General features: G+C 50.8%; 1 protein-coding gene across 1 annotated transcript in view; it reads left to right on the top strand.

Moving 5' to 3' along the window:
* Positions 1–15,273, top strand: part of SQLE (squalene epoxidase) — a 136,790-nt gene that overhangs the window by 67,558 nt on the left and 53,959 nt on the right. Inside the window, exon 8 of the mRNA XM_078686784.1 lies at positions 10,264–10,406. Coding sequence (XP_078542910.1) covers positions 10,264–10,406 — 143 coding nt within the window. The remainder of the gene's footprint in view (positions 1–10,263; positions 10,407–15,273) is intronic.

Here is a 15,273-nt window from a genome sequence, read left to right as displayed (position 1 = left end):
GCTAATTGTTTACAAAGCCAACGCAAATAGCAGTGGCAATAGGGGGCATCCCTGCTGCATTTCTTGGGCGTACGGTATAGTGTCCAAAACCTGTCCCTTTTGGGAGGTGTATAGTAACCGGACCAGATCAAAAACATTCAAGATAGTATCCAAAGCATATAGGGCGAATCAAGAAGATCGAATGCTTTAGTAGCAACCACCGCCCTCTTCCTACAGTCTGTCTGATGCATGACTGCAAACAATGTGCGCAGTTTATAGGTGATCGTTCTCCCAGGGATAAATCCTATCTGATCTGGTACTGTTAGAAGTGGCATGTGGGGCGTGAGCCGTTTCTCAGTTTTCTTAGCAAGGATTTTAGTGTCACAGTTAATGAGAGTCAGTAGACTATAGGATCCACAGCTATCTGCTGCTTCAGAGGATTTCAAGATGTTATTATAATGGCTTCTCACATAGTGGGGGTAGAAAGCCATGTGTCACAGCTTCCTCATACCGGCCAATAGGCATGGTGCAAATAAGTCAATGTATGTTTGTAATAGTAGGGCTGTAAGCTGTCAGAACCTGCTTTGTAGGCTCCGGGTGGCCTCGCTAATCTTATTCAGTGGCATTGGGTGTGCCAGAAATTCCCTCTGGCATCTCCCTGCCAGGTAATTGCAGTGTTTTCTATATAGGTAAGTATATCTGCAGGATCACCCTGGCAATACTCTGTTGATTCATACAGAGTGGTTCCTGCCTCCATTATTGTAATATTGCCTGCAGCCCATGGTTTTTTTAATGGACGCTAGCAACTTCCCTGGTCTCTCCCCCTCGCCAAATGCTCTGGCTTCAGCTTCAACCTCAGCAGTATAGTTATATGCTGTTACCTTATATCTTATAGTTTATCTTGTTTGGTAATTGTCATTTACTATGAAGTCTACTTCGAGTTGCTTAATTTCTTTATATTTAATTTCTTTATATAGTCTCTCCAAGTTCTGTTGCAGAACTTTCGGTGCCCCTTGGTGTTTTGCATCACAGTGGCATCTTATCACTACCTTAAGCGCCTCTCATAGAGTGGCCTGCTGCTAGAATGACCCTTGGTTTAGCTTGAAATATTGTGTAATTTCGGTGCGTATCACGCTATCCGTCAATACTGTTGGCGCCGGTCGCCACCTTGTGTGTACTGCTTGAGTCCCAGGGAACTACACTTTAGAATTCCTGGAAAATTATCTGATAGTGTGTGCACCAAGTGGGCTAAATGTAGTCATTCGTAAGGGGTCTTAGAGTATCAGTCCTGCATGTTGTACATTTTGTTAACTTTCATTCTGTCGGGTGTCCGTGCATGTGGCAGTGCCACCCTTCGTGTTGGGTTGCAGAAATCCCTTGTTGTGCTTTCCCCTCCTTCCTTCCACATCGCCCCCTAATCCTGCTGGTTTAAGTGCTAAATCCCAACCCTCCACTCAGATCAATAATAACAAAACCAACAATTTTTAATTTAAGCTTTTAGCATCTGCACAATTAACCCAGTGTTTACCAGTTAAGGAGGGTTGAGGTGCATTGCACAAGAGTGCATTTGTGTCTACAGTATGACCAAAGGTGCACCTCGCTGGGTTAACTTCAGCAGAATGGGCCATACTATGTGCAGGTAGTTACAGCACGCCTCATGGCTGCCTCAGCCCATGTGACCTCAGCAGCCCCAAGGTAAGTCCCACTGCAGGGTTTCACCCAGTGGCCAGGGGCTTATGAGCCCCAGATAAGTCTACATCAAAGAGGAACTGAGACAACTCTGTCAGTGAGCAGTCTATTTCATAACCTTAATCTTGGCAAATATGCATGTGTAGATTTGCTCATGCTAAAGTGTATGCAATTTCACTTTCCCGCCAACCACTTTTTCCAACTCTGGAAGAAGGTTTACGTCTGCCATTATCAGGAGTACATTTCCAACATTTCTCAGTATGAGAAAAGATTAGAGAATAGTTGTTGAAAACCCTTAAAATATGCAAGTTAGTAGGTTAAAACCCTTAAAATATGCAAGTTAGTAGGTTTGCACAGAGTCAAAAGGGCATTCTAACCCTGGAACTATTGCTTACCACTACCTTCAGCCCCAGTATGTAGATCTGCGGGAAAGTGGCCACATAAGGGGATTGTACGTTTTCAAACACTACTATGGTATGAGCCCTGGCATAATCAGAGAGGCTATATCAGAGCTGTTATATAATGAGATTGCTGTCATAATTTGTCGCCGCACTACATGGCACCAAAGGGACAAGTGGATTTTGTTACAGGAGAAGTAGATTTATGAAGCAACCTGCCCTATGGACAAAAAAATTCCACACCCCTGAGGGGGGTCCCTTAGTTACACCCTCGGGCCCCAACCGGAGGCCCTCAGGATGAACCCTGCTAGGGGCCCCAATAGTCACTTTCCGACAGCCATTTCGTGTCAAACAGGCCAATAACAATTCCACCTAAGAAATGTATGCCATATTGGACCTCCAGCAGGGGAACCACAAGTGTACATTCCGGTATGCAGGGTCGGACCAGTCGCCCGCATACCAATCATGGATGACAATAAGTTTCGTGGCCAGGTAGTAGAGGTGGAGATTGGTTACCCCCATACCTCCATCAAAAGGGGGAATACGACAGTGTGCCAGAGATAGATGTGGTCTCGCCCTCCCCAGAGAAACCGGGTAAGGACGCCGTCCAGCTCGCAGAACCAACTACCCGGGAGGTGAATAGTAGTGTTTTGCAATATATATAGAAAACGGGGGGGATCATCATTTTGAAGAGGGCACTCCTGCCCAGGGGATTAAGGGGAAGGTTCTGCCACCTTTTGAGATCCGCTTTCATCCGGACGACCAAAGGCTGAACGTTTAAAGCCCATTCGAGTTCTGGCAGGAGAGTTATCCAAACGCCAAGATATTTGACCGAGTGCCTTTTAAGGGGGATGTCCGACTGCCAGTCAAAGCAGTCCCTGGAGGGATGCAGGGGGACCAAAGTTGACTTTGCCGGATTAAGACCAAGCCCAGGAGACCTGCTCAAAGGCAGCTAAAGCCGCCAGGCATCTGGAGCCCGAGCTATCTGGGTCTGCCAAGTAAAGCAGAACATCGTCTGCATATAGGGCTATCTTGTCCACCTGGCTCGAGTTCCAGGCCCAGCTTCGAATAAGCGGGTCCTGTCGGATAAGGGCCGCGAGGGGCTCCATCGCCAGCGCAAATAAGATTGGCGAGAGCGGACACCCCTTGGACACCCCTGACGCGTTCCCCGTCAGATCGGGACTACCTCAGAAAGTTTCCCATTAATGAGCACTCGGGCTCTGGGATTGGTGTATAAGACTCCGATCAGATGGCGGAACGAGGGACCGAAACCCATCTTGTTCAGCACATCTTGCAGATACTCCCAATTCACCGTGTCGAAGGCCTTCTCAAAGTCTAAGAAGAGCAGTGCCAAATACAGGGTTAGGCGCTCCCGGTGGGTCAGAGCCAGGTGGAGCCGACAAATGCAGTGACGAGTGCCCCTGGCAGGCTTGAACCCGCATTGGTTGGGGTGGACAAGGTCCTGCAGAAGGGGACGGAGTCTCTGGGCCAAGACTGTGGCGAAGATCTTGATCTCCGTATTGATCAGCGAGATCGGGCGGTAATCCGCACAGCTCAGGGAGGGCGGCTGCATCTTTGGAATAACCACGATCATGGCGACATCTGACTCGGGCGGGAATGATCCTGTCTCCGCCACATGGCGGAAAAGAGCCACCATATGGGGGGCCAAAATATCTCAAAAAGCCGCATAGTAATCCTGAGGGTACCCATCGGGACCTGGCGTTTTACCGGGGTGTAAGAGCGAGACGGCATCTTGGACTTCCTCCAGGGTGAATGGGCGGTCCAAGGCCTCCGCAGTCTCTGGAGAGAGACACGGCAGTCGGGTACCAGTCCCGTCCAGCAAGTCGGTCAGCGAGGCCTCCGGGGGAGCGAGCGGTGTAGAGGGTCGCGTAGTAAGCAGCAAAGGTTTGTGCGATGGCTGAGGACGTCACTTGGAGGGTCCAGGTGCTCGAACGGATCACCGGAATGATACGGTTGACTTTGGGATAGGTCACAAGGTTGTGGAGGAGCTTGCCATTCTTATCCCCCATCCATAAATATGGGCAACCGATGAACGCGAAGGCATCTTAGCAGATTCCAAGAGATCCGACGGATCTCCTCACGTACCACTGCTAGTTGCCGAGAGGAGTCCCTCGCGTCATCAGTGAACTGAGCTGCTTCAAGTTGTGCCGCCCGGGATTCCAGCTGCACAAGCTGAGACATCTGCTCCGACCGCTTCGCGTGGACCAGTCCCCTGGCCACCCCCCGGATAACGGCCTTGCCCGCCTCCCACAGCGTCCCCGGCGAGGGAACTGAGCCTGCATTGGTAGCAAAAAAGGAACGCAGTTCCTGACCAAGGAACTCCACTATCGCAGAATCCTGCAAGAACCAGGCGTTTAGCCGCCAAATCGCTCGGGGGCCCAACGGAGGGGATCCAAGACGGAGGGAGAGGGGAGAGTGGTCCGAGATCCCCCTGGGCAGTATCATGGCTCCAGAAACCAGCTGGCAGCCTGTGGCCGGCATCAGGAGGAGGTCGATTCGGGAGTGAGTATGGTGGGCTGCCGACACGTGGGTGTACTGTTCCCCACGGGGGTTTCAGACCCTCCAGACGTCACAGAGGCCAAGGGCCCAGGACCGACTGGAGAGGAGTTTTGCGGAGGCAACCCGGGCTCCGGACTGGGGCCCCGTCGTATCGCGTTCGGGCTGCAGAACGGCATTTAAGTCCCCCCTTCCACCATAGGGCCCTGCGGAAGGGAGGAGATCACTTGTGTGAGGTGGCGAAGTGTTGAAGGCAGTAGTGGGGGGGAATGTAAAGACACAGGAGGCTTAAGGGGCGCCCCTCGATGGTTCCTGAGACGGCCACATAGCGGCCCTGTGCATCAGTCTCGGCCTTAGCCAAGGTAAAGGGAAGCCCCTTTCTCAGTAAAATAGCCACCCCTCGGGATTCCCGCGTAAAACCAGAGTGCCAGACCCTGTCAAACCCATAGCGAGCTAGGAAGTTACACTGTGTACCCAGGAGGTGCGTCTCTTGGAGGAAGAGGATGTCTGGTGTGTGGCGGCGAGCAGCGTGGAGGGCAGCCGTGCGCTTAATTGGGTCCAAAAGGCCATTGACGTTCCATGAGAGGATGTGGATAGGCCTGGTGAGGGTGTAAGTCATCTACGGAATGGACTGTGGAGGGGCAGATAGCTACTTGGGACCCTACCCACCCGGAGGGGAACACCCACCCGAGCCCGTGCCCAGAAGCGGGGCCATGGAAGGTGATGATCCGCTTTGCAAGCGTGGAAAACAAAGAAGGAGGGAACTGAACTACCGAAGGGAGCCCCCGATGGCGGCCAAAAATAACAAACTGATGGAAGATGTGATCTGCGTGTCAACTGTGGATCAGTCAGAAAGACATGGGTGCCAAGAGAACTGCAACCAGCGGCCCGTAGGCGGCGAAACAAAACAAACAATTGAGGAACAACTGTCCCCCGTCCCTCCCAACCCCCCCAACTCCCCCCACCCTACACTTCTGAAGTGGAAGCATCTGTTGCCCAAGACCCCAACTACGAACTACACCACAAACAGGTGATTCGCTATTCTAAAATGATTAGCAAACAATCAGTCAGGAGCATGGCTGAGTCAGACCCCCCTCCATATATACGGATGCATGCTACTATTAAGAAACATGGAGTGAATAACCAAAAGTCACAAGATGGCACGCGTCCAGGCTGGCAGTAAAAAGGTAACCCTTGGCCGGATCTTCCAGCGGAGCCAAGGGAGAGCCCCCATCGCGGAGCCAGAGATAGGTACATCATTGCAGGTCCTGAAGTGTAGAATGCAGGCAGACAACATTAACCCTGATCACACCCCCTCCTCTCCACCAGAGCCACGAATCACGGGACTGCCCGACAGGTCTGAGTCCGACATGGCCCTATGCGGGTAACATCTGATCGTGGGGCGCTACCCATGTCGATAAGGGAGGACACCAGGGTGGGGGAGGAGGCCCTCTGGCTCAAGGTTTGAATCGGGGAGCGCCGGGATCGTGCCCCCGGCGACCGAGAGCTCACCCCTGTCAGTTACCCCGCCGTCTGGACCCCATGCGGCGCCGCTGCGCCTTGGGCACCTCCCGGCCGGGGCGGTCCGTTGCTTTCGGGACAGGAGGGGGGGGGGGCGCTCTTCCGTAAGCCAGGTCCATGCCGCCTGTGGAGCGCCGAAGAAGAAGGTTTTCCCCTGAAAAAACACCTTAAGGTGTGCCAGGAAGAGAAGCCCATAGCAGAGACCCATGGCCCTGAGTTTTTGCTTGACCTCATCATAAGACCGGCGTTGTGTCTGCACCTCCCTAGAGTAGTCCGGGAAGACCATGATCTTGAAATTTTGGAAGTGCACTGGACCCTGCACCCTGGCGGCCTCCAGAATTGCATCCCTGTCCCGAAAATTGAATACTCTGAGGATATTGGGGCGTTCGGGAGCCCCAGGAGGGGGTTTAGGAGCAAGGGAGTGATGAGCTCTCTCCACCGCGAACCAGGGGGAGAGCTTTTCTTTGGGCATCCAGGACCGGATCCAAGTCTCGATGAAGATGTCAGTGCGTCCCTTCTCCACTCCCTCTGGAAAACCCAGGAGGCGTAGGTTGTTTCTCCAGGCCCTATTTTCCGCGTCTTTGGCCCTGCGATGTAAATCCGCGGTCTGGGCCTGCAGGCGGGCCACCTGGGATTTAAGGGTGCCCACATCGTCCTCCACCGTGGAAAGACCGGATCAGTGCAAAATCAACCCTCACTTATCCAATCTTGGTATCCACCGAGGTCTGCGATGCACTGATCGTCTGCAGGATAGTGGAGAGGTCGCCCCAGGCGCCGCTACAGCCCCGGCTGTTGGATCGCGATCAGGCTTGGTAAATTGGTCCATTTTCGTTTGAGTTGAGGGGCCAGTGGCCTGAGAAGTGCGGTTCTTGCAAAACAAAAGAGGAGCGTAGAGGTACTGATAGAGTCACCCTCCTGACGGAACTTTATAACCAAAGAGATTCTATCAAAAAAGTGAAAAGTGATAATGTTTATATTGGTTTTGGTTTTTCTAAATAGTGCTAGGCTCTCTCTTAGAGGTGGAAAGATGAGAGCACTATGTGCTTTTTAAAATACCCCTCACACACTAAAAAAATCCGTTAGTGTCATGCTTCATCATAGGGGTCTTCCCGCCCCTATAACGGGACGGGGCGTGCTACGACCAAACGAAATACGCGGGAGCACTTATATTGTGACAGTGGCTATGTGTTGGTGCACAGGTATCAGTGAAAGTGTAGGGACCTCAAAAAGTGAATATATAAAAAAGGTTAAAAATTCCCTGGCTTAGTAGAAAAAAATTATTTTATTCACTTCTCTAGCTGGGAACATTAAGAAGGGGTTGTGAGGTAGAGCATTAGCTAGCTACCTAGTCGACATGTTTCGTAAGCAGTCCCCTACTGCTTACTCATCAGGACCAAATAGTGATCCCTACTTGTAATTACTCAGTTCTACAGAGATATGCTGACTATTTGTGCTTCGGGGCATGAGTTGGCCCAGGGGAAGCAAAAAATGGTACAAATAGTGCCGAAAAATGACCTATTGTGGTCTTCTTGTCAGTAATTCGTAATGCCCCATGAGCTTGCAGGCGAGGGGTCTCCAGCGCGGTTAATGTCCGGCGAAAGAAGGAATCATTATTCCTACCCCCGTGCTGCTCCGAGGATTGCGGTTCTTGCCCATGTTCCCAATAGACAGGTGGAGGTGCTCGGTTGGGGGGACGCACTCAGCAGTGCTTACGCCGTTACCTCACCGCCCGGTATGGCAGCCAACCCCTCTCCCAGTCCCCACGATGGATGGTGGTGTCCGTTCACCAGGGTAGCACGCCCCACAAGACAATAGCGTCCCTCAAGGTGGCCCCAGTGGGCCCAAGACTCCAGGGCATCTCCCACAGACCCCAACCTCAAGATCCTGGGTCTCCGGGCTGGAAGAGGGGGCAGGCACACACGTGCGCCACCTGACCCAGCAGCCGATCTGCCCCACGCTAAGCCGCAACGCTGTCACAGCCCGCAATCAATGGGGGGGTAGGGGTGGACCCCTCAGTTCGCAGGTGAGGGTAGGCCAGGGGACCCGACGGCCTCCAGAGTCGAGCACTGTCCCCCCCCCGGTATCACAAAGAGTAAAAGGTGGGAGGCAGCTCACTACCCAGGGGGGTCTAGAATCCGCCTCCAACCTGATACCAGCAGCCCCTCATCGCCGTTGCGGGGCTTTCAGCACTTCTCACACATCCTGCACCCCAGGCTGTTGAGGGGGGCAAGATGCGTTGCTGGGTAGGAGGGGGGGGCCCTCCGCATGGGACGCATGCAGAGGTATAAGAGGGCCCACCAGGTAGCAGGGCAAATCCAGAGCCTGGGGTCGGCCCGGGCGGCCCACTCACACCACAGCGCACAGGCCCGCAGCGTCGTCAATCCGAAGCCTCTCCTCTCTTCGCGGCCCGACTCGGCCCCCGAAGGGCATGGGGGGGGGAGTGGGTCCGCACTGCAAACCTTATCCGCAGCTTGGTGTCGGACGCCACCCGCTTCAGGTGTCCCCTCAGGCACTCCGGCAGGTACAGCACCTGGAGCCCGACAGCCCACCACTCCGCCGGGAGTCCAGGATGGACTCGCCCCCGCAGGCCGTCGGCAGGAGCAGAGGCGGCACGGCAAAGGGAGGCGCCGCTTCGGTGCCTCCAGCGGCAATCTTCTCCGGCTCCCGCCTTCGCCATGGAAACCCCAGGCGCCGCTCCGCTTCTTGAGATCCCACCATGCACCTCGGAGTCTGCCTTTCAATGTCGCGGGTACTGGAGCCGGAGGCCGCTCTACCGTCTCGGGCCGCAGCTCAGTCCTCCGTCGCAGGCATCAGCCGCCGACGACAAGGAGCACAGGTCAGCAGGGCGGGAAGGGGGGCAGCCGGGGCATCCAGCCAAGGAATCAGGCCTCCGGAGCGGGCCACGCGGGGGCCGCCATTTTGTCAGGAGAAGACTGCTCGGAGCAGAGGCCAGCACCGCCGGCCCGGGCACCAGACAGACCCCCAGTGGGGTCAGGGCACAGCAGGGAGAATGCCGGAGTCGTCCCAGAGACTGTGGGACGTCGATGGGCAGTAACAGTGGGCCGATGCAGGGCGGATGACGGAGGGGGTCCGGAGCACTCTTAGAGTGCGACCGCCATCTTGACCCCTCAAGCCACGCCCCCCCTATTCTTAAACAATTTTGAACTCAGTGTTATCGTACATGAGCAGATAACAGGCTCGTATCTATCCAGGTGCCCGCAGGTGGTACTGCTAGGCCGACTGGCAACTGACATCTACCCTTTGTATGGCAGCAAAGTTCGATGTATCTCCCTTTTACTTCTAGCTGCCAAACAAACTATCCTCTTCCTCTGGGGAAAACAGACGCTCTTCTCTTAAAATAAATGGATACCAACACTTTGGTGTGTACTGGCCAGGGAAAAACTCTTACAGACAGATCCTTGACTTCTTTAGCAAGGACTACAGTACCTCTCGTGCCCCAACAGACGCAGGGTCCTCAATATATTTAACAAAACTCAACTCAAAGATTATTTGTCTTCGGTGATGAATAGAACACGAGGTCACGCGCTGCCAGCATCTGAATAATCTTAATACATATTCAAGACAACAAATGTTTATGGTGGTCGGGGTCAGAGGGGGTGAGGGGGTTGAGTGGTGGGAATAAAAGGAAGGACAGTTTTTGTGTTTGATGTTCGGGAAGTTTCGTACTTATTCAATTGTTATCGTTCTAATACTGAAAAAGTTAATGTTAAATGCCACAAAAAATGTATTCTACCCTAAATTAACATAGGCAATTCAGTTTTTAGGGGAATCCCTGTAAGATTGACTTAGTCTTTAAATTTTTTGAGGTTGTTAGAAATGAATATCAATTTCTAGTGTGTAATAACAGTGCATGTAAAATGTTCAATGTAAAGTACTATATACATTACAGATTAATAGTATTATTATTACCATTTCTTACATTCACCATTTTTGTTTCCACCATAATTTTTCATTTTTCTTTTACTGTCAAATTTTAAGTTGTGGCCTGTGTTCCTGTTCTTCCATGTTTATTGCTAGGTAGATTATACTTTCAGATGTCTCTTTCTGTGAACGTACATATTTAGTCCATCCAATGCACCCCCTCCCATGTACTAGGAAAATAATTCATGTCTTCAATAAATGTCCTTTTTTATTGCAGGAGTACTTCTTTTGGGAGATGCATATAATATGAGGCATCCACTTACAGGTGGAGGAATGAGTGTTGTTCTTAACGATGTTAAAATTTGGAGAAGTTTACTGCAAGATATTCCAGATCTGTCTGAGGAGACAGTTTTGCTGCAGGTGAGGCACCAAATCCTACTGCTGTTAAACACACCCCTCTCTTGGAGCATCAGATTTAAAGGAATCGAATAAAAATGCAAATAGCTTGCCACATCTTTTTGAACACATCCAAATATCGTGTGCATTTTCTAGCAAAACATTTATAGTATCCATCAACAAATGAGCGATAGAAATTGTCTTTCTTAGCTACAATTTAAAATCCTTAAATAACTTTTAATAGTTAATTTATAAGCTTTTCAAGTTGCTTGAAACCAACTTTCTTTGTTAATTTAAGCCTAAAGCAAGCAAAGAAAAAAAAGAAAGAATGCTGCCATCTAATCACGGCTGTAGAAAAGAGGGTTTTCCCTTGGCATTAATTAAAATGGGGATGTTTTGATTAAAATGGGGAATCACGGCTGCCATATGCTTGCAATACAAATTTTAAATTGAAAAAATGTTGCTTTTTTACTATTGATATATTGTAAATGGCAAGCATTCCAGCTTCTTCGCTTGTATTATTGTTTGCTACAGCGAGAAGAATAAATCGCATGCTAACCAAGCATTCAACTCTCAGGCAGCACAATGTTACAATGATGCTTAAACACTTTGTAACGAAGCGATACAAAAGGGGATGATGGACGGAGCGTTTGAACAAATCAAATACTCACCCCCAGTCAACTGATCTGGGTTTAATCCATCACCATTCTTTAGTTCACTCAGCCACCCCAGTTCAGACATGGCTATATGCAAATCAGTCTGACCCTGTGCCTTATGGGAACAGTCCAGCCCGAACTGCCAAGCCATGTCTTCCCTGGACCGGAAACAAGCATCCTGGGACCGGTTTCGGATTCATAATCCTCATCAGCCAGGCTATCTTGAATCCAGTGGCCAAGTGAACAAGGGACTCACGTCTGAGTATACCCTGCCACACTTAGGGCGAACAAAGCGATACAAAAGGGGATGATGGACGGAGCGTTTGAACAAATCAAACTCTCACCCCCAGTCAACTGATCTGGGTTTAATCCATCACCATTCTTTAGTTCACTCAGCCACCCCAGTTCACTTTTTAACAGCAACTTAAAAAGCAGTTGTAAAGCTTACCTTGGGCTGGTATGACGGAGGTATAGGGCTACCAGACTTACGACTATATTATCAGGCCTCCCAGCTAACTCCAATCAATAGGTGGGTGTTCGGACTACATGACTAGTCTAGCTTCTGCACAGATCATTGGCTTATAGGACGGGGCTGCTATAATAGGGCGCGATACACTAATCCCCGTAAACTTCATTTAACTGGGCCTACGGCCCGTGCGGTAGAGACTTGGCACGTAGTTACTGGTAAATTGGGATGGAAGGGACGACTGACTAAAGCAACAACACTATTGGAGCCTGACATCCTGGGACTCCTTAGTCGATGCCCGGGATTTGATAAGTGGGACACAATTGGTATATCCATGGTTGGGGACATGTGGGTTAAAGGGAAGCTCACCTCATTCGCTGACCTCCAGTCAAAGTACCAATTAGCTCCGTCCGAGGCCTTTAGATACTTACAGATTAGTCACACAATCTCGTCCGTTCTGCCAAAGGATACTCCTCTCCTTGATTCTTCCCCCTTGAAAGACTGGTTATTATTGGACCCCATGAATAACAAGGCTATATCGCTCACTTAAAGGAAACTGGTAAACAACCGTGCAGTTCCGATGTTAAAAGTGAGGGTTGGTTGGAAGACGGACCTGGGAAGCATGGAAGATGACGACTGGCGAGACGCATTGGCCTCCCCCTCCCTCTAATGTTCCAGGACATAAGGGACAATGTCTACTGGTGATCCGTCAATGTAAAGTCAGCAGAAACCCCCCTTTGTTGTCAATAACCCCCCCCCCCCTATTCACCACCTCCTCCACCCACCCACCTGGGAATGAGCAGTGCGTCTTGTGCAGACAAAATAAAAAGAAAGAAGACAAGCATAAACAACCCACAACCATGAACTTCCCAACCCAAGGGCAGCACAGCAATAGCCGGCCGTCCAAACCGTATAGTTTGAAGTACAATCTGAGTAAATGACTCCCCCAAGCAGCTGGGAAGGGCTTTTCAGTAGGGGGCTGACCAAGGTGAGCGCGGCAGGTCTTTGCCTTTCCAGCCCTGTGCTACATGAACAGATCTGGCATCCCCACAGGATCAACAATACCCACACACATTGCAATCATGAGTCTCGCAAGAATGAGAAATGTAGGTCAGAAGCTCCCTCCCTATACCCCTACCCACCTCAATGAACCTATTCACCCGCATCAATACAATCGGATACATCAAAGGATATCAAATCAGTTCTGTTGTCTGGGGAGTCGCCACGGGAAGTCCAGTGTCATCGCCGCGAGAGCACACCAAATCGGACAACACGGATTTGTGTTCTGAAGGGGTGGGGTGTGTGCCATCACAATGTCTGCCACCGCCTGGATGGCTGCCACTCGCTCTTGTTTAGTTTGTGAGGGAGACGGGCCACCTCTAGAGCACCACGCAAAGTCTTGCGCGGGCGCCTTCACACCCTCTGCCCGGATGTCGTCTGCCCAGAGCGTGCCGCTTGAAGGGCAGTCCCCACCTGGTATGCCCTCAGTCAGGCTCACACCGACTCTGGGTCCTCGCAGAAGTGTTTTGTTCCCTCAAGGATAATCCGAAGTTTGGAGAGAAACATCAGAGCATTGCAGGGATAGCGTTCCTAACCACCAGAAAGGAGGCCCTCTTGGTGTGTACCGCTGCTGTAAAGTCTGGGAACAAACGGGAGACAGTTTATCCCTACACCACCGACGAATACTATGACAGACCTCAACAACAACCAATGCCTAGACGCCAACCACGCTTCAATCCTACACCCCAGAATTGGACTTATAGCTCAGGGGAGGATAGAAGCGACAGCAGCAGTGATGAGAGCACAGGCGGATAACAGGCACGGAAATATCAAAACTTGAACCCACCGATGTTTGCATCACCAATGCACCCATTCGGCTTCTGGCTGCAACAATTCTACCCCGCGGGATATGGGCCCCAACAAGGACAGCTACCTTTTTTATTCCGAGGCCAAGGCAGGGGAAAAGGCAGACAGAAACAGAGGAGAACATCCAGGGACCAATGGGACAACGAGGCAAGCACCAGCGGGGCTGTGATATGGAGCAGGGGCAGAGGCGCATCACTAACAATGAACAAGTAAACATACACTCAGCGTGGTTGAGAAGGCGGTTCTAGCAAATGGCTTGGGTTTTGTCCCCACACCAGACAATAATCCTTTTTTTCCTCAACCCTGAACTAGCCCATTTTTTCAGAAAAAACAAGCTAAAAGACTTCGCTGGCGAGCCTGAGGGACCGGACAACAACCAGACCAACACGGGTCTACGAAAGAAGTCCACTTTCTCCCCTCCATCCCAGAACGTCTCTTGCAATGTTCTGGCTTTCGAACAGGCAGTCATCACCGAGGTGAATAAAGTCGACTTTAATAACACTAGGGGATTCCAAAATATGACCAGAGGGGAAAGGACGGCCCAGGGACAACTGAAGAATAACCACGAGGTGGTCGTGAAACCAGCGGATAAGGGGGGCGCTATTGTCCTGATGGATTATACCATGTACAAAGAAGAATGCCTGCGCCTCCTATCGGACGGGACCAGCTATGAGGTACACCAAGAAGACCCAACACCTCACATTATGACCAAAATTAAGAACATGGTCTGTGAAGCAGAGACTCATGATTGGATCACCAAGCATGAGGCGGACTTTTTAGTGAACACTGAACCGAGAACCCCTAGGATCTACACCTTCCCCAAGATTCATAAAAACAAAACACCACTACCAGGAAGACCGATAGTGTCGGGGATAGGATCAGCACTGGAACCCTTGTCGCAGTTTTGCGACTGTTTTTTTTTTAACAAATTGTGCAAAAATCACGGTCCTACCTTAGGGACACCAAAGATGCACTTTGCCATCTCACAGATTTGGAGACAGATGCCAATTATGATATGTTCATAACCATGGACATTGAGGCGCTCTATACGAGTATCCCTCAGAGATGAACTCTGGAGGTGGTGGAACATATCCTACAAGACCAGGAGTGGAACTACATGACACCTACGCACTTCATCATGGAGTGCGAGGAACTAGCACTTACTGAGAATTTTTTTGAATTCGAGGACACTCTGTACCATCAAGTGAAAGGCACGTCCATGGGCAGCACTTTTGCGCCGAGCATTGCGTGCCTTTACATTCATCAATTTGAGGAGGACTACATTTTTAACCCCTCTAACCCCTTCACACTCCAAATGAAAACCTGGAAACGGTATATAGACGACATTCTGATCGTCTGGAAGGGAACCACAGAAGAGGCCACACAGTTTGTGGAATGGGTCAACAACAAAGACCCCCACCTCAGATTCACACATACCATTGATAAGAACCATGCAGTTTTTCTGGACTTGGACATCACCTTGACAACAGAAGGAATTTCGACCAAAGTCCACATGAAACCAACCAAAAGGAACAGTCTCCTCCTGTTTGAGAGCTACCTTCCGAGGGCTCTCCGGGAGAATCTACCAGTGGGACAATTCCTGAGAATACGAAGGAACTGCTCCGAGATGGATACCTTCAAGACACAGGCGGAACAAGTTGAGACTAAACTCCTAGAGAGGCACTACCCAAAACGAATGGTCAAACGAGCAAAGAAGAGGGCGAGAAAAATTAACTGGGATGCCCTTCTAGAGGCAACACCAAAGGAACAGCAAGACTGCCTTGTCTGCGTAACAACATACACTCCCGTCTCTGACAAAATCCAGAACATTATCAAGAAGAAATGGTCCATCCTGAACAGCGGAAGCCGGAAGTGGGAGCCCCCACTCTTCGCGTATAAACGG

This window comes from Lissotriton helveticus, chromosome 4_1 (assembly GCF_964261635.1).
Source record: "Lissotriton helveticus chromosome 4_1, aLisHel1.1, whole genome shotgun sequence".
In the NCBI taxonomy this organism is placed as follows: Eukaryota; Metazoa; Chordata; class Amphibia; order Caudata; family Salamandridae; genus Lissotriton; species Lissotriton helveticus.
This window is presented reverse-complemented; position numbering and strand designations above follow the sequence as displayed.